At 36.4% G+C, this 20,144-nt stretch overlaps 1 protein-coding gene across 1 annotated transcript; it reads right to left on the bottom strand.

The window, feature by feature from the left end:
- Positions 1–1,704: 1,704 nt before the first annotated feature.
- On the bottom strand, positions 1,705–13,867 carry LOC107806345 (acyl-CoA-binding domain-containing protein 4). Its single transcript, XM_016630486.2, has 18 exons — positions 13,427–13,867; positions 12,968–13,038; positions 11,765–11,828; positions 11,613–11,684; positions 11,227–11,421; positions 11,075–11,152; positions 10,689–10,787; positions 10,398–10,467; positions 9,637–9,698; positions 8,861–9,000; positions 8,340–8,466; positions 8,130–8,244; positions 6,945–7,033; positions 6,064–6,147; positions 5,713–5,901; positions 3,484–3,639; positions 2,768–2,827; positions 1,705–2,221 (listed from the first exon to the last, which is right to left on the bottom strand). The coding sequence occupies exons 1-18, from the start codon at positions 13,589–13,591 to the stop codon at positions 2,039–2,041; spliced, it is 2,019 nt and encodes a 672-aa protein (XP_016485972.1). The 5' UTR covers positions 13,592–13,867; the 3' UTR covers positions 1,705–2,038.
- Between the last annotated feature and the right edge of the window lie 6,277 nt (positions 13,868–20,144).

The raw sequence follows: 20,144 nt of genomic DNA, 5'->3' as shown, positions 1-20,144 counted from the left end.
AATTGTCGAAAGCTAAAAATAAGATTTTGGGCAAAAAGTGCTCGGTCCGGTGAATTTGGTGGAGCGACCTTAGATTCAATTAATTATGGCGTTTCTTCAACACAAGAAATGATAAATAAAATATATTAGAGTGAAAATTTGACTTAATCGATGAATTAAACTCTGAAGCTCTAAGTTAACTATGCTAGATTGCTAGTAGATACTAACATTAAGAGTGAGAATTTTAGTGAATCGAGAAGTTAGGCTCTGATGCTCAAGTCAATAATTTTTTTAAAAATAAATTATATTCTAAGTAATAATAAAGATAAAAATAAAGTTAAATAAAGCAATATGTAAATTGAAAATGTTCGCATACCGGAGGTTTCGTGTATATCTAGTTATAATATAGCAACCACTCCCAATTAGTCAAACATTGATAATCATACACAACTAAGCAAAAAAAGAAATATCATGTCTGAAATGATATTATCTCATGCTTTTCTTATCTAGGAACTTGAAATGATGGTTGACAAGATCATTTTTAAAATGATTGTGGACATGAAAGGTATTTCGTATGGATGGCTTGCGTAAATTGTCCTAACTTTTAACCATCTTCGCTAATAAGCAAGCTTTAAGTCTCGGATTTGAATAGATTCACCCTCTTGTCCATGGACCATGGTAAACAGGACAAAGACCTACATTGATTCAAGAAAGTTGCTCGTGTTTTATTCCTAGATCTAGAACTAGGTAGACTAAGATGTATACTAGAATCAGAAGATACCGCGGCAAAGAATGAGCGTCTTCATATTTATATGGAGATGTAAGATGTTATACTCTCTCTTTTTTAAAAGTTATTTTACTTGATATTAATGCAATACCAACATAACTAAGTGTCGCTTTTTGGACCCCTTTCTATTGAAGTGATACACTAATGATGTTTTACTTGTACTTTGAGAAAGAACAAACACGAATAGAGAGAAATCGATCATAATAAATGACACGTCACATCGTAAAGTTCTAAGTTTAAAGAGAATGATAGGAAAAACAATGGTAACCAACTTATAAGTGAGAAATAGACCACACCAAGTGACATACCACATCATAAAGTCCAGGATTATAGAGTGTATTAGTGTAACCAATTATAAGTACTTTTTTCCTTATCTTACGTGTGATAAATGTCATCCAAAATCATAAGGTGGTCACTCCTAAATGGGTTTTCAGTTTTATAAAGACTTTTTATGTGAATAACAAATATATCATTTTATCGAAAATATGTTTTGTATACTCCCTCCCTCCTCCCCAAAGTACCCTTCCCAAAAGAAAACCCCCTAATTCCTTGTGATTTCGTTTTTATCGTTTGTTCTTTTGTATATAAAAATACTTTTACATTTATCAACGATTCTTGATTAGCTAAGCCAAACGGGCTCAAAAAGGTCCTATCATATCAGTAGAACTTCAATTTAACTTAAAATGATGCCTAGCCAGCATCTGCTTAATAGCTGGCAATTTTACCGTAGTATGACGTCTCATCCTTTCCCTTCACAATGTCTGTCGATGTTCAAGGTTGAACAAGAAAAGATTAACGCTGCTTCCTTTTCGAGGAGGAGACAACTTAGAGTCTTAAGACACAATCGAATATAACCATAGGGTAAAATAGGATTACACGTCACTCTTTGAATAATTGCACTTCATTCTTTTCCAGGACACTACAATGAAGACGAAATACATGACAAAATCCATAAATACCTGAAAGCCAATAACAAGTTGTTCTATTCTTTGTCACCCATTAATCTCTCTGAAAATGGAAGTTCTGATAAAAATTGGACCAAAAAATAAGTAGCACTCACAGCCACTCATAATTATACAACAAAAATCCCGCCTGCCCGATACAAAGACACTATCCCTCCACCCTAAAAGAATTTCGACTCTTATATTATTCTATCAATGAAAAGAACAGCTAACCAAAAAAAAGTATGTCAATAAAAAAATTTATCAATAAAAATCCTTTTTTTTTAATAAAGTAAGATAAAATTCAAGTTTGCTATCATTAAAGTTATTATCAAGCATCATCTTGTTGATCAAGAGGAGTTCCAGCAATCCATCCCCATACCCCACCAGAGCTCTGCCTTCGCTTCTCATTCAAGGCTTGCTCTGAAGCTGCTTTTTGTCGTTGGAGTAGCTCAAGTTCTTTCTTTAAGCTTTCCAGAGTCTGTAGCTTTTGTTTTAGCTCCGCAGCATCAACCTGTTGAATTAGCTTGCACTCAGTTCCTTTCCACCTTAGTTAAGAAAGATAAACCACAATCCTTGTTTTCAAGAAAATATGACATAATTTAGCTCATGCTAAGTTACTACTGTCTTACTCCAAGGTTCTAACTCTGAAATATACATGTATCGTGTGTGTGTGTGTGCGCACGCGTACAAGTGCAGACGCATGCTAAGTGTATGGTGAATCTCCATATTTTAGTTATAATATGATACAAGTTTCTAATATTTCTCGGCCATTGTATTCTCCAGTATATGTGAGAGTTGGGGACATGGAGAGCTATTAACATCTCTTATCAGTATTACTGCCAAAATGGAATGCAAATACTGAATCAGAAGGGTAGCCAAATGCTGCGTCAACATGCGGAAGGAAGGTAACAATCACTTGTGACTACATAACGAAATACTTAAAAGGTCCTGGTCAAATCATTCCACTTCTCCTACCCACCAGAAAAGAATTTTAAAAAGAAGAAAAATAGATATACAAAAATCCTTGTATGTTATTAGTAATTTAACTATTCCATACCTCTAGTTTGAAACATCTTGATTGGTCAGTAGCAAGTTGACCGCGTACAGATTGAAGCTCCTGCATAAATTATGAGAATCAAAATTGAAACTGAAGGTTACTGTTGGATCCTGCCCAGTGGTGTCCCTATTGTCGAAAAGCAAATTAAGTATCGCACATGAAAACAAATAATAAAAGGTGGAATAAACACATGCATAATGCCAAAAGATATCTTTTTCGCTCGCCAAAAGTTTTGCTTGACACCACTTCTTCTGCACATTAGTCAAAATTGCTTTTATTATTACCAAGAGACAGAATAAAAGATTGGGGAGTACAATCTCTCGTTCAGGGGAAAAGTTGGATATTAGAGATTGCATTTAATGTAGATACGCAAGGGACTGCAATGAAGAGGAGAAGACAGCCAGATGAAATATTAATGGGTGCTTTGGAAGAATATTTGAAAATCAGAGTTTCAGAAAACCTCATTTGTTAAGCAAAACGGAACCATAAATGACAAAGTGACCTCTTAACTCACAAAGCATCATTGAAGCCCAAAAGATACAAATAAAACTCCATCCATCTATAGTAGAAAGAAACTAATATTGATTAGTAGTTAGAACTAAACCAAGACGAACAATGTTAAGCCACGGATCCATCAAATAAAAAGAAGCAAAAACTGAAGATAAGCTTTTGCTTGTACTTCTAAAATATAGCTATCAATCCGAAGGAGTGGTTACCTTATAAAGGTCTGTGTTGCGAGCCTCAGCATCAGTCAAGTCTTGCTTCAGCTGAAGCGTCTGCAACTTCTCTTTGCTGAGAGATGACTCTAATTCTTCCTTATCAGCTTTGAGGGCAGCTAAAAGCCGTTCACTAGTTTCTTCAACTTTGCTCACCTGCATGATGAGACGTGAGATCAAATCCCAAGGGAAAGACAAGGAAACAATTCATACTCATTGACTATGGAAGAAGTGTATGATTATAGAGAACAAGTATTGTGACTAGGGAACCTCACAAAGGAACATGACAATGTAGTGGATTGTCAGTTGCAACAACGGAGAAATTTTGAAACTGTCATATCAACATGACAGAATTAAGTAAAGGAGAGCCGGGCTAAGAATGGCTTGGCGACAACTCGAGTAGAAGTTCAAGCAGGATGTGTTGGGTTTGACACATTATGATTAACAGATCTCAATATTTCACAAATGCCATAGGGAAAAATAAATAGGATTATATATCTACATTTTTTGTTTCTCAAGTAGCCCGTACATAGTGACATGCAGTTTGTGATAAAGAACTTATTAGGCTATTCCACTGAAATTTCGGATATCATATCTATTTATAGGTCGGGGAAAAATTAGCATGATACTTTTTAAGCGGACTTTGAAGGCAAAATCAAGGTCGTCCAATCGACGTGCTACAGTTAAAGGAAAGAGAAGCATCTTAAATGACTTATGTAAAGCTAAGGTGCTGGCAGGAAGGACAAGGAAACAATTCATACTCATCGACTCTAAAGCAACATTTACTTAGAATTTGTATGTCATAAGGTTTCTGTTTTTTTTTATCAAGCTGTATGCCATAACGTAAGGCTGTCAAATTTGGCCCAAGCCCAAATGACTTGCCCAGCCCGCCCAAGATTGGGCTAGTTATTGACCCGCTCATTTATTGAATTCAGCCCATCTTGACCCAACCCATCTCAAGTTTGGCTGATTTTTAGCCTAAATTGATCCATGAGCAATTTTGCCAAAATATCTTAGAAATAATTCTTTTTTGTTTGATATGTTATATATGACCATAACAAAATAAAAAGTCTTATTTAGTAATTATACAATTCATAAGAAAACAACACATATTCTAAAGATTGATAACAGTTGGGCGGGTTGGGCTATGACCCAAATGTTAGTCCATCTTGACCCAGCCCATCTCAGCCAGTGGCGAAGCCAGAATTTTCGTTAAGGGGTGTCAAAATATATAAAAGTAAACATACCAGGAAATTAAGGGGAGCCAATACTTAGTATATATACATATAATTTATTTGTTTACCTATCTACACAATGTATTTTTCCCGCGACACCCCTTCGTACAAGGTGGCTCCGCCACTGATCTCAGCCCAGGTGATTTTTGGGCGGGTCATTTGATCCGCCCATTTATTGACTCGGTCCATTTTGACCCGCCCAAAATCGGCCCAACCCGCCTATTTGACACCCCTATCATAAAGTTATATCAAATAACCACAAAGGCAACAGTTTATTTTTCCTCACAATCAGTTGTCATGCGCATATAAATAAATATAGCAGAACTATATTCTTCAATTTTCTTCTCTGCAGGATGCAAGAAAAAGAAATTTGGAACTGTTAAGATTGATCAAATAGAGGAAAAAGAAGAAACTAGGCGAGGAGGACCAAACTTATGTTACCAAGCACTGAAATAACCCAGACATGCAACTACTAATAGATAGTGTACAACATATAAAAGTTCTCATGGCCACAAGTGTCTTGATTGTTTTTTAATTAGCTTAATCACATACAGACAAACAGACTGACACATGCATATGCACTTAAAATTTAAAAAAGTCATCAGCGTGCTAGACTTGGACTTCATCACCCTAGCTACATATCCACAATGTTTCAATCAAATTTATAGTCATTGCATTCTAATTAAGTAAGATTAGTTACGATGGGTTGAATCGATCTTTGAACGGATTCAATCAATCAGCGTCGAGCACTTCAACTGAATTCATTGCTTGAAAATCTGTCTTTCGCCTACTAGGTTCTAGCATACACATTTATTTTCTAATCAGAGGACATATCTAGCCAGGATTTCGGAGTCCAGCTTTATAAACCAATATACCTGCTGTCCTAAAGAAAGATGATTTAAAAACTAAACTGAAGTTTTTTCCAAAAGCAAAGCAACCGAAATTCACGTGCATATGCATTATGCAGGATGACATATTTAATATATCACAATACCATTGGCTCAGATTCAATGTTGTCTACCAAAATTTCCCTAATATTTCCTTCGTGCCCTGTTACAGTCTCTGACTCCAAATCCCTCGTGGCATTAGTAGCATTTTGTACTGCTGAAACACTATCTGGTACAGGAGTCTCCATCATCTTAGATTGCAAAGTTGATTTGTGGCTCGGTTTCAGTACATTGACCTTAAAAAGAGTAAGCAATCCACAAAAAAAGAAAATTAAGTAGAGCAGAGAAATCAACCACCCACTAGCCACCATATAAGGTCCGTCCAACCTGTGAGTGGAAAAGCGGAAGGAAAAGGTTTATCTGTATGGGAAGAAAGGGAGAAGCGTTAGCAACCTCACCTCATTACTATACCGCCCATTATATCCCCCAAAAGAAACTAGGATATCTTCACCGTTATATGAACATAACACCAAGCTCAAGCCCTGTTGACAAGAAAATTTAAGTGACAAGTCAATTAGATTTATATAATTCAGATATACAGGAAAGCATGCTCTCAAACTTTGCACATGCTTCAACACTAACATGCTGTTATTTTTTTAATGGTGAGTTCATATGATCCCAAGTGTGTCAAAATACACTTCAGTCCCATGTGAGGTCATAGAGCAATCAAGAACACTGAAATAGTCTTCCTCTAATTTATCAAGAGTTCAAACATTTTTCTGCCTCATTTCATTGTGGTTTGCATCCTTAGTGAATGGATTATTTAGTTTCAGAATTGTACCATGGAACCATGCCATTTAGCCATTTAAGTGTAAGCTGCTAATATTAATGAGGATTAAGCTATCATGACACCATGGTCAATAAGGATTTTAGTCAAACTTATCCCACCATCTACAGAATGTTAATCAGGGTGGAAGGGGATCATACAAACTAAGTGCTCATGGATTCTGATAGATTATCTTCTGCAAGTCAAACTTCAGTGCTTCATTCACATTGATATATATATCACATATTTGATCAGAGTGTTGATCACACTTCGAGAACAGAAACTTACTCCAACATTGAGGAGGTGTAAGAACTGAATGATGAAAAGCTACACATCAGCATATCATATTGCAGACAAGAAGCTAAAATTAGGATGGGTCCAATCAAGATGGCTTCTAGATTATCATCAGTATAATCGAACAAGTGAAAACTTTGTAACCTAACCAGATGCTTAATTGAAAAATAAACTTGCTGGTTGTTTAAAAAACAAAACAACATGCAGAACATTAAATACCTCACTAGCAAGAGGAACACGCCCTTGAACAGTTGTTACAATGGACCAATCCAGTGTAGACATGTTGAGGACAACAGTTTCGGAGACCCCTGCAATAAGTGTAAGAGTGCCAAAATAGCATAAACACATGATAGCTGGCTTGGCTCACAAAAAAATAACCATTTTAGAGCAACATTAAGGTGATCACAGAATTGACACCGTCATGTAATAGCTAAACATATCTAATCTGGATAGCATAGTCTTCTCTGGGTTAGACACTACGGAACCACTCATTTCTTTGGTCGATTCACCACCAATGAGCACCCAGATATTCAAATGAGTTCATCTAGTCTCTGTCATGCAAAGACCAAACTACTTTCTATATAAACCAAGCAGAGAAACCAAAAAAGTCGTCCTGAATCTGATCTGTTACCTTTGATAGCATTACAAATGCCCTAATTCTGCCATAAATCAAGTCTATAAGAGACATTTATGTTTTGAAAACAAGAAATCCCTTCCTCCTCCTACATGGCATTACATTGTAAAAAGGGGTTGCAAATAACCAGTTCTGCCTTTCCCTCCAGGGAGAGAAATTATAAACTGGAAGAGCCACACAAAAAAAACAGATGTGATTAAAATAGTGAACAAGGTTGAAAAGATTATTTTAACATGGAAATTAAACAAGGATTTGAACCACCAGAATGCCATTCTCCCAAAATGCAAGTTAATTCGCACCATCAGAAGAACATTGCAACAGTATAGACAAAATAATTGCTAAGAAGGATTCGTGAATATTAAAATGATCTGAAACTACCCAAACACCCTCTTCCACCCCCTAAGAAAAGAAGGAACTTTAACTCATTGACCAATTACTATTTGACTCACTGATCAAAAGAGACACTGTTTTACTCTAATCGTTCTTATAAGATTAGGGCCTTCAAATTATAAAGAGGTTCACAAGCTTGTATTGATTAAATCAAGGCATAAAATGAGAATTAAAGCTGGCCTTTTACAATTCAAAAAAATTAAATAAGACCTGGAAGGTAAGCATGTCAATGATAATTCTGTTTTGGATTTAAAATTTGTAACTTGTATTCATCAGCCCTCGTTGAAGGAATGAAAAAAAGTAAAAGCTCCTAAAATAAACAGCACTTAGAAGTTAAACTCTCATGATCCAATGCACATTCTTAGAGGATGAGAGCATACCACTCTTATTGTTGCCTCCACCAGTAATAAACCAATTCTCTCCAACTGTCACACCAGCATGGCCAGCACGTGGACTTGGTATTTCACCTTGTTGGGTAGGCCTTGACCATTCCATCTACAAAATTAGAATAAATCAAAATTACCAGTTATAAATAAAGAATCTCACTTGAGCATTTTTGCAACAGCTAGAAACTTAATGCATTGTCTCACGGTTTGTAAATCAAGGACATGAAGATCATTGAAGCAAGTAGCATGTGAGCCTCCGCCAAAAATAAGAAGGTAGCGCTCAGCATGTACTGCAGCAGCATGATCAGACCTTGGAGAAGGAGGCACTCCCCTACCAAAAGAAAAGAGCAATGTAAATGAACATGGATTCTACATAACTTAAATTGGTAAGACCACTTGGATATTGCACGTTGATAAAGGTATAATGCCACTAAGCACTTGTCGAGAGAAGCACTCAAGGAGAAGACATTAAGAATATTATATACATATTCTCAAAAATATTATATACATGTTAAAAATTATAAACTATCAAACTTTTGAAACCGGGAGATTGCTCTATGCACACAACATTAGAAGCAAGTTAGGTTAACAATGTGTTCTTTTCTGAGATGCATAAACTTATAACAAATACACACAAACGGTGACCTACTGGTTCGTTCATCAACATGTAAGCAACAAAGTATAAGGGAAAATAAAGATGCTTAAATTTCCTGAAAGCATCTTACAATGTGCCCATTTCATCCCAGGTCATGGTTTCTAAGTCTAGAATGTGAAGATCGTTCAAGAGAGATCGATTTGCATCTTGTCCACCAAATATGACTAAGCTTGTCCCAGCAAGGGTAACTGAATGACCTCCACGAGATAACTGCATGAGCAAATGTGAACTGATTTTTAGTCAAACAAGAAGCACAAAATAATTAGGTACTTGATACCTCTTTCATTTATACTTGAGTTGGAAATGGATAAAAGCAGAGATGATCCATGGCATATTTGACCTACGCTATGTTTAGTTGGGGAGAGGTGGGAGGAATAAGTGAATGTGGAGAGCTAAGATTATTTCTCTTGTTTGATAAAAGGAAATAAAAGTGAACTAAAATGGGAGTAGAAGTGGAGGTGTGTCCTTAAGTTCTCCCATCCTTCCAAACAAGAGGAAGCCTATCACGTTTACTTCGTTTCCAACCACACCAAACAATGAACCAAATCATCAATACTTCATCTCAAAAGTAAACTAGTTAAGTTATCTCTCCTTAACCCCCCCCCCCCCCACAAACAAAATAGAACCGAACATACTATTAAAGTTTCATGCTGTGGAAAATATGAAAAAATGACACAAGAGAAGAAAATTGCAAGAGGAAAAGTAACCCTTAGAATTGAATGTACTGAAGAAAACAGCATTTTAGATGGGTAACATCTGAAAGAAGTTATCAAAATCAGAGGTAGGGATGATATAAAATTTGAAGCCACTTAAAGGGAAACAGTATCGTGACATAAACAAATATACCGGCGGCTTTCCATAAGTCTTCAAGGTTGACCAAGTTTGCGCTGGCAGATCAAACACCTTCACTGGCAAATGAATGGAACATCACATTAAGCAGCAAAACAAATATTCAAGTGCAAAAGATTCTAAAAATGTCTATATGTTGACAGCAATACTTCTCTAATTACCACCCCCAATTTGTTATCAAGATAGTTATTAAGCAAGACCAAGAAGATACAGTTCCTATCCAAATATGTGAGCCCTTAAATGATATACTGTCAAATAACATGATAGGAAGATACCTCTAAAGCGGAAGCAAGTTCCATAGGACAAGCGTGAAAGCAATGTTAGAGAACAATGAATGTTGCACCTTATCAGGATGAGTGTCAAATAAAATGGGACAGAGGGAGTAACTTGAACTGAATAAAAAACTTAAAAGTGCACTTTTTCATCTAGCCTAAAATTAATTTGGTTTGTGAGCTTCACTTAAATGTCTTTTACTTCTATTTCACTTAATTATAGATTTTTTGGATTACTTTGTTCATGTAATTGTTTTTTCTGATTATATCTTTTCTAGCATTACATATATAATATTTTATTTTTTCCTTCATTGCACCTTTCTTTACTAAAGCACACTTTAATTGTGCTTTGAACTTAAAGCCCCAGCAGAACTTGGGTGCTTTTTCGCACATTTTGCTTTAGACAACACTCTACTAAATCACATCTTACACTGCTCTTCTACAAATTCAAAGTAAATGGAATCAAACTTAACAATATGAACAAACCTTGCATAGTTTCAGAAGGATCTTTTGTATGTCCACCAATTGAAATGAGCTTATTTCCTTCCCATGGTATCTATAAAATACAACAGATATACCCAAATTGAAACAAAAAAAAGGAATACACACACGCACTCAATATATATACATGCACGCACCCACAGAGAGAGAGAGAGAGAGAGAGGGCAACTGAATGAGCTAAGAGGGATTTCAAACTCAAATGAGAGTTCAATCCTTGTGCAAATAGAGCATAAAGGGGTGTCACTACCACAGTATTAAACCAATATCTGTACTAACCAGGGCGTGGCCAGCAAAGGGAGCTACTGGCACTTGAGAAGCTTCGCCAGCTGTTTTAACCTCTAATTTAGACCATGTCCAACTTCTCAAGTCCAAAGCCTGCAATGACCCTCAATCTGTATCAGAGACATTGAACACCAAGATACCAAAGAAGAATAGTTACAATTTTCTCAGGGATTTCTTTTTTCTTTTAAGTAAAGGGTAACGACAAAATCACAGAAAAGAATGAGATGTTTGTATTAAGCCTAAAAACTAGCTGTCAAGAAGAACCACCAATAAAGGGTAGCCAGAGTATAAAAGATTTGCTCATTCATGATAACTAATAATTAAGAAATCAGTGATGATCTTCTAGAAATATCAAAAACCACCTTATGCAGATCACCCACCTGGAGATCACTAAGGTAACGTCCATTGTGATTCCCTCCAAATATATACATCTTATCATCAATAACGGCTGCTCCATGCTGTAAAAGTAGATTGAAACTATTTGAGAAAATGAATATTTAAAAAACAATTAAAAAAAATGCAGAACCGACACCTCGTATCGAGCTTTTGGCCGTGGACCAGATATAGGAGGTGCAACCCATTGGTCATACACACCAACTGCACCAAAGCCTTCTGATACAACATCTTTATCCTGAGGTTCTGACAGGTTCCCATTTTCAGCAGGAATAGTTTTTGTCTCAGGAAGAACATTTCCATTTTCGGCAACTGGCTCAGCTATTGTATCATTCTGAACCAAAGAGGAATAGGGATATCAAATAAAAAGAAAAATTATGTACCTATTCTCTACCTACTGCAAACTTTCAATAAAATAAGTTTACTTATCCCAAAAATAAAAAAATGAGAAGCAGGAAACAATGAGAAAACAGAAGCGGTTGAAGAAGCAAGAACAAAGAATCATATAAACTAATACATACTCACATTCTTTTCCACCTGAACTGCAGGTTCTGAAACAAAATTTGAGGCCCTTGAATACCATCCTGGATCTTCTTCCTACCATAACGAATTAAAGAGTTTAATTCATACTCCCAAATTATCAAGAGTTGGATAAAATTGATTAGCTCTACACAAACCTCCAATATTTTCACAAAAAGACGCATTGCCTCTATGGAAGCCATGTTTCCAAGCCCATTCCAGCTTCACAATTACGAAACCTCTTAGTACACATATTCAGGCCACATAACAGTAAATGGAATACTTCGTACTAGTACGGTAGGAAAAAACTGATCTGCACAGGCCTCTAAGACCATATGTAAAATAGAGGATCAAATTAAAGAAGAGGAGGAGAGAATGAGAGAGTGAAAGATGAACCAATCAAAATCATCACTCCATATTGGAAACATCTCCAATTAACTGCCAACTAACTAGCTACTGCAGCAGGAGAAATATAAAACCCCACATAGAATAATACAACATTTGGTTGCTTGCATAAGGAAATATAATCGCCGCGTTATTCATTGCAGTGTTTGGTTAGCGTTATCAAATAATATCCACATTAAGTTATGTGGGAACCTATGAATAATTGTATGCGGGATAGAATGCAGAATAGGAATATGTGTATTAGCAATGCTGAGATTAGACTATTTAAAGACAAAACAGTCCTAGTAAGTTTGCTCCCTGATCTTCAATTGGTGATACCCGGATCTTAAATCAATTTTGGAGAAGTACTTAGCACCTTGCAATTGGTCAAACAAGTCATTTATCCTTGGCAGTGGGTACTTATTCTTGATGGTGACCTTGTTGAGCTGCCGATAGTCAATCTTGATTTCAACTCCCGGAAGCTCTTTTCACTAGCATCTGACCATTGGAACTTAACCGCCTTTTGCGTCAATTTAGTCAACGGAGAGGCAAGAGTAGAGAACCCCTCCACAAACTTCTTGTAATACCCATAAGCCCAAGAAACTACGAATCTCTGTTGGAGTTGTAGGTCTAGGCTAATTCTTCACAGCTGCAATTTTCTGAGGATCAACCTTAATTCCTTCTCCGGAGACACATGACCCAAGAACGTGATAGATTCAAGCCAAAATTCACATAGTAATTCTTGTATAACAATAATCCCTTCATTATTAATCACCGCATAACAAACTATTCATTATTAATAACCAGATTATAATCCCCACAAACTAGCATGTGAACCAAATGACTGCTAATAGTAATAATGTATTGATTAGCAGTCAGTTTGCATAAACAAGTAAACAAAAAGGAAACTAGTAAATAACCTAGATAACAAGAGCAAGTTTAGGTAATATGCCAATCATAGAGTTGATTAAACAAACCTCGTCCATTTGCTTTGTTCTACTGGACTCCAACTTCTAGGCTTAGGAATCTTACAAGGTCCTACAGTTGCCTGAACCAAGTAGAAAATAAAAACAAAAAACCTTACACAGAGAGCCAGAGCTTTCACAAATCCACGAATAAGTATACAATGTATAAACAGCACAATGAAAAATCAAATTCAACATGCCTTCAATTTTATAGTCAATGCCTATAATTTGATGTGATTCCGACATGAACCCTCTAGATCTACGAGAATTTGAACCAAAACAGTTTGCAAAACAGGCTTTCCAATTGAATTATCACAATTAAACGCTTCATAAAGTTAATAATAAAGCTAAGACACTGTAATTCACATAATACAGTACTAGATCAAGCCATTGAAAGAACTCAAAGTACACAAATGAAATTCCGCGTAGAAACAGAAGAGGTAAATGAAACCGATAGAAAATGTAAAGGACCTGTTGATAGAGGGCATAAAGTAGAAGAGCAGCGTCATTGGAAAACTTGGAGCTGACACCTTTAGTAGAGGAATCGGGAGATCCATCAAACCCAACATAGGCTGCCGCTGCATAGAAACGCTCCGGATACGCGAGGCCAGAGCTTACCCTCGCCATCGCCGCCATTTCACTTCTCTCTCACTCCTCCGAAATTTTTTGTGCTTTTCTTCGGATCACAAATTCAGATCCTGATCAATGAATTGTAGAAGAAGGTGAAGATTGGAGTAATGGTTCTAATTTCCTTTTTCTTTTTTTCTTTTTTTCCTTTTTAGGTTTACGTTTATATATTAGAAGATTCAAGGGGTGATTTGAATTGAAATTGGACAGAATTCTATGGAGAGTTTTTGGCAATAATCATCCTTGAGGTATAGCCCAAACCTATATTACATACTTCTAATTTAATGAACAAAAAACATCCTTGTACTATTTAAGTTATTGCATACGACAAGCACATGGTTTTCAAGTTTCCAAGAGTGCCTTTTCTGCCTTATTATCTTCTACCATCGTAAAAAAAATAGTCTTGTTGCCCAAGAGTATCATTTTATTTTTTTTAACAAGTGCACTAACACCATTAATTTTTTATTTTTGTTAAGGTGAACCAGTGAAACGTTATAATAAAGTATTTATCAATTAACTTTTCATCTTTGTTAATACTTAAAACCAATGAACTTGATACCTTTAGACCATCTCACTAGCACCAGCAAAAGACAATAATAAGCAGAAAAAAATAACAAACAAGAGCAAAAAAAACAACAAAAACTTTCAGCCAAAATTAGTATCCATATACTGCAATACCATTGATTAATTAAAGATAAAAATCAGCAACATAATACCAACGTAGAAACCAATAGCTATTGGAAAGATATTGTTATTTCCGTTTAAAGTAATTGTTGACAGTAATTGTGCCCCATACATAGTGCCCTTAAGCCAACACCCATCAACCCCCAACAATTTTCCTACAACCAGCCTTGAAACCAGCTTTACAAGCTGCAAAGCAAACATAAAATTTTTGAAATCTCATCGGCTTGTTAGGAGTTTCATTAGGAGTTAGTTTCATGAAAACAGAAGTCACGGGATTGCTTTTAACAATTTCATTGCAATAATCCCATAATATACTAAATTGATTATTTATATGCCCATCAATCATTGCAATAGCCTTTTCCTTTGCCCTTCGTGCTTGACGCATACTCACATAGAGTTGTAATTCCCTACTCATTGTATCTCTGAATTCCGATACTTTCCAAGTCTTGTTTGACCTAATTCTATCAACATATACCTCCTTGCAATCCAGCTAGCATCGATACTTCTATTGTTATAATTTCACGCAAAACAAGTATGTTCGGACTCAAACATCTTTATTTGGAAAGATATTATGTCCCTTTGCATTGGTGAGCCCGATATCTTCCACTCACATCCAGGCTTCTACATTTGGCCATATCTCTTTCTCTGTCATCTTTAATCCACTCGATTGGCTTTCCTATTTTGGCTTGATTTGCAATCACAGCTTCCTTAAACTCTTTTTTGTTACCAAATATAATTCCCAACTCTAATTTGGGATTCAGTGCATCGGTTTTTGGATTGTGCTTGGGGAAGTAACAATCTTCATTTTCAGAATTGCAGTCACTATTCAAACTCTTTAAATCATCGGAATATACACAATCTGAGTCACCCTCTTCATTCTGCATCCCTTCACTTACATAATCTTGCTTTCCATCATTTTTCTTTTTTTTTTTCCATGTATACTGATCCCAAAAGATTCAGCTGAAGGATCAATATTTTTGGAGAATAATATATCATCTTCGTCCAAGGTATAATCAGAATCTTCAAAATCATCATCATGAGAATCATCATTGTTTGCTCCTGCATCAATTGATGACAAAGAATTCATTTATGTTTTCTCGTGATGCGTGAAACAATAGCTCTTACTTCTCTTTTTGCTCAGGAGTTTACAACATCTCACTACTTCACCTTAACAAAAATAAAGAATTAGCGGTGTTAGTGCACTTGTCAAAAGAAATAAAATGATACTCTTAGACATCAAGACTACTTTTTATGAAGGTGGAAGATGATTAGGCAGGAGGGGCACTCTTGGAAACTTTAGGAAGAAACTCATATGCTTGGTATGCTCTTTTGTTTGGCCCTTAGTTTTTTTGACAAAAACTAACATGAGGATGATTCTTGCAATAGCTTAAATAGTACAAGGATATTTTTTGTTCACTAAAGCATCACAAGGATGTAATATAGGTTTGGGCTATAGTTCAAGGATGATTTTTGCCAAAAACCCTTCTATGGACAACGTTTTAGTGTCGTACTTTTTGTTTTGGGAATTATACTCTCCCTAATGGTTGGGATACGGTAAGCTGAGGTGTTTATAGACAACCTGCACCTGACCGAAAATTTTGGTATTTTGGTATAACTTTATATCTATACTATATTAAAAGCACGAAGCCCCTGTCGAAATGTCGTTCGCCTTTTTTACCCTTTAAAAGTTAATTTCATACTAGACAAAATAGTCATTTAATTATTTTTCTAATATTTAGGACTTCAAATTCAACTAAAATTTTACTTAAGAATATCCTTATATTTAGGACTTCAAATTCAATTAAAATTTATCTTATTAATTTTTTTTTCTATTTGACCAGTTTTTATAAATATCCTTTTAGAGTTTAGTACGTGCCCCTAAAAAAAATTTATTCTTAGCCTATGAGGTATGTAATAGTATTTTTTTCTCCAAATTACCAATAATTGATTACCTAAAAATATGGAACATCCATTAGCAATGCATATTTGCTTTTTTCATGTTAACTTCTTAAGAGTTTTGATTTAATTTTAACTTTAAATTTCTAAAAGTCTAAACTAATATGGTGTTAATTTAGAAATAAATTAAGCTACGGCCATATTATATGAAATTGTAACTACAGTTAATTTTTTAAACTTAAGATAAACTAATGTATTTAGAACTTTTGGAATAACTATAAATTTGTGTAACGGCCCGGCCGGTCGTTTTGAGTGTATTAGCCCCGATCCCCTATTTACTATTTTTTCCGTATCTGTTTCTGCTTAAGTGACTTGCCGGGAGGTCTTGTTTTTGGTTTCGGAGTATTTTGGGACACTTAGTCCCTAAAATGAAGCTTGAGTCTCAAGATTTTGACCGTAGTCGGAAGTATGTGAAGATGACTCTGGAATGGAATTCTGTCAGTTCTGTTAACTCCGTTGAGTGATTTTAGACTTAGGAGCGTGTCCGTACTGTGAATTTGAGGTCTGTAGCTAATTTAGGCTTAAAATGGTGAAAGTCGAATTTTTGGGAAGTATGACCGTGGTTGACTTTTTGATATCGGGGTCGGATTCCGATTACAGGAGTTGGAGTAGGTCTGTAATGTTTAATATGACTTGTGTGCAAAATATGATTTCAATCAGACGTGGTTTGGTAGGTTTCGGCGTCGTTTATTAAATTTGAAAGTTTAGAAGTTCTTTAGGCTTGAATCCGGGTGTAATTAGTGTTTTGATGTTGTTTTGAGTGATTCGAAGGTTCGACTAAGTTTGTATGGGGTTATATGACTTGTTGGTATATTTGGTTGAGGTCCCGGGGGCCTCGGGGGTATTTCGGATGCCATCGGAAGGAAATTTGGACTTAGGCATTGCTGGTTTCTTCTGGTGTTCTGGTGTTTCGCACCAGCGGTGGAAGCCCGCAGGTGCGGCCCCGCAGAAGCGAAGAGGAGGACACAGATGTGGGCAAGGCCGGGTTGGACTGGAAGCACAGGTGTGAGGTTAGGAGTGCATCTGCGAAACCGCAGATGCGGAAGGGGAGGTGCAGATACGGAACAAGGCCTGAGTGGCAAGGATCGCAGAAGCGGGCAGAGCCCAAAGGTGCGCACCCGCAGGTGCGAATATATGACCGCAGATGCGGAATCTGGGAACTTAAGTGGGATCCGAACCTGCGATGGAATTTTCGCAGGTGCGGCGTCGCAGATGCGACAGAATGTCCGCAGGTGCGGAAGAACTAAGCAGAAAATGGATCTTTGAGGGTTTGATTCCCATTTCGATTTTGGGACTTTGAGAGCTCGGTGTAAGGCGATTTTTAGAGGTTTCTTTAAGAAGATTGTTTTGGTAAGTGATTCTAACTCGGATTGGACTATATTTCATGAATCTATTGCTATTTTCATCATCTAATTAGGGATTTGAGTTGTAAATTTGGGGGGAAATGGTAGAAACTTCATAGGCTAAAATTTCGAGTTTTGGAAGGTGATTTGAGGTTGGATTCTAGTAATTATTGTATGGTTGGACTCGTGAGTGGATGGATGTTCATATTTTGTGACTTTTGTCAAATTTCGAGACGTGGGCATGGGGGCCGGTTTGAGCTTATTTCGGATTTTGGCTTATAATTTTATATTTTTCTTGTGGAATCGATTCTTTTAACTTATATTAATTATATCGTACTGCTTGTGGCTAGATTCGGGGCGTTTGGAGATTGATTCGAGGGGCAAGGGTATTGCGGAGTAGGATTTTGTGCGGTTTGAGGTAAGTAATAGTTTTAAATCTGGTCTTGAGGGTATGAAACCCCAGATTTTGGTATGATGTGACTATTTTGGAGGTGACACACATGCTAGGTGACGGGCGTGTGGGCGTGCACCGTGAGGAATTGTGACTTGGTCCGTCCCGTGAGACTGTAAAGTCGAATAGACTATTGCTAATTACCTATTCTCTCTGTGTTATAGAGATTTGACTGCAAATCATGTTAGAAATCGTGCTTAGGCCATATGTTATCACTGTTGGGACCCGCAGCGGTCGAGTACTTGTTGAATTAACTACTACTCCCTCCGTTTCAATTTATGTGAACCTATTTCCTTTGTAGTCCGTACCAAAAAGAATGACCTCTTTCCTTATTTGGAAACAATTTACCTTTATGCATTGATTTATAGCCACACAAAATATATGTGCCGCATTTTACACCACAAGTTTAAAAGTCTTATATCTTTTCTTAAACTCCGTGTCCAGTCAAATGGATTCACATAAATTGAAACGGAGGGAGTATTTGCTATCTTGTACTCAGTAATGGTTTTACTTGCGCATCATATCTCAGTCTCTTCTTGATTCTTGTTGATACACTATGTTATTTTGTTTGGGCTGATCTTTATGATTTCTGAGGGTCGTGAGACCAGAGAGGTACATGACTGAGAGAGGCCTAGGGCCTGGTTGTGAGGTATAGATACCGTAGCACGTGAGTTGTCCGTGCGAATCATGATGTTTATACTTAGCACGTGAGTTATCCGTGCGGATTCTGATATGATACTGTAGCACGTGAGCTGTCTGTGTGGATCTTGATATGATATGATAGCACGTGAATTGTCCGTACTGATTATAGAGCTTGGGCTGAAAGGAGCCCCTCTAGAGTCTGCACACCCCCAGTGAGTGCAGGTATCTATTGAGTGTGAGTACTGAGGGCTGATAGCCGAGTGATTGAGCTGTTGTGACGAGTTGAGTGTCTGTTACCGTGAGAGGCTGTACTTGTTTTCCATTTGTTGATGCACTTAGTTGCTATCTGTCATTGTTGTGAAATTTCTGAAAGATTCTATATCCGGATTACCTGCACTGTAATTGTATAAACTGATTTGACTTGAACTGTCGGATTTGAAAGCATGTCTATTCTTTGCTGGAATTATTGAAAATGAACTGTATTTGTATAGCTCGTCACTATCTTCTCAGTTCTTTATTTATTTCTGTTACTTGCTGGGTTGGTTGTACTCATGCTACACCTTGCACTTCATGTGCAGATCCAGGTGTGTTTGATCACAGAGGTCGTTGAGTTCGTGCGCGATCGAGTACCGGACACTACGAGGTAGCTGCTGACGTTCGCAAACCTTGTCTCTCCTTCTATGTTTTCTTTCTTTTCAGTATTGATACTCAGACACTATATGTATTAGACTGGATATCTAGATGCTCATGATTCTGTGAGACCCCGATGTCGGGCTATGTTTCCGCACTTATGCTTTGGGTTTTACCCAGTTTTCATGAAAGACGCCGGTTATTTTAAATATATTAATTCATTTCTGTTAAATGTTGAAAGTGTTTTGGAGATGTCTGCTTGCCTAGTATCACGATAGGCGCCATCACGACGGATTAGGTTTTGGGTCGTGACACTATGCCAGGTCTACCGCAGCTATAGTGGCCCCCCCTCCCCCCATAATTTTAAAAAATTGACCTCAATATTGTAAACTCTTGAAATTTAAGTTGTTGTTAGCAAAGTACATTCGAAATGAGTTTAGAATAGTATTAACTTTTATTTGGCATTGGATGAACGTGCAAAGAAGGGAATTTAGACTTAAATCAATAAGAATCCAGGCAACTTTTTTTACACACGAAGAGGTCCATCTAGCTTATCTATAATTTTGATTAACTTTGAATGAACAATTATTTTTTTGTATAATGACATTATCAACGTAAGGTTTACAAAGAGATGCAAGATGAGATACAACAACATAGCATATTTGTATTTTATATAATAAAATATTTATAACTATAAATTCGATAGAACTAATTACACTAAATTCATTCAGAAAATGTTGAATTCAACCATATATTATATCAATTTACTAATATATATTTTCATCATTAAACATATATTGAATTTAGTTTAACCTCCATTACTATTTTTCAATAATTTGTGTATATGTTTTATATT

The sequence above is a fragment of the Nicotiana tabacum genome, chromosome 19 (genome assembly GCF_000715075.1).
Source record: "Nicotiana tabacum cultivar K326 chromosome 19, ASM71507v2, whole genome shotgun sequence".
NCBI classification, from domain to species: Eukaryota; Viridiplantae; Streptophyta; class Magnoliopsida; order Solanales; family Solanaceae; genus Nicotiana; species Nicotiana tabacum.
Note: the sequence above shows the minus strand (reverse complement) of the source record. Positions and strands in the feature narration are given on the sequence as shown.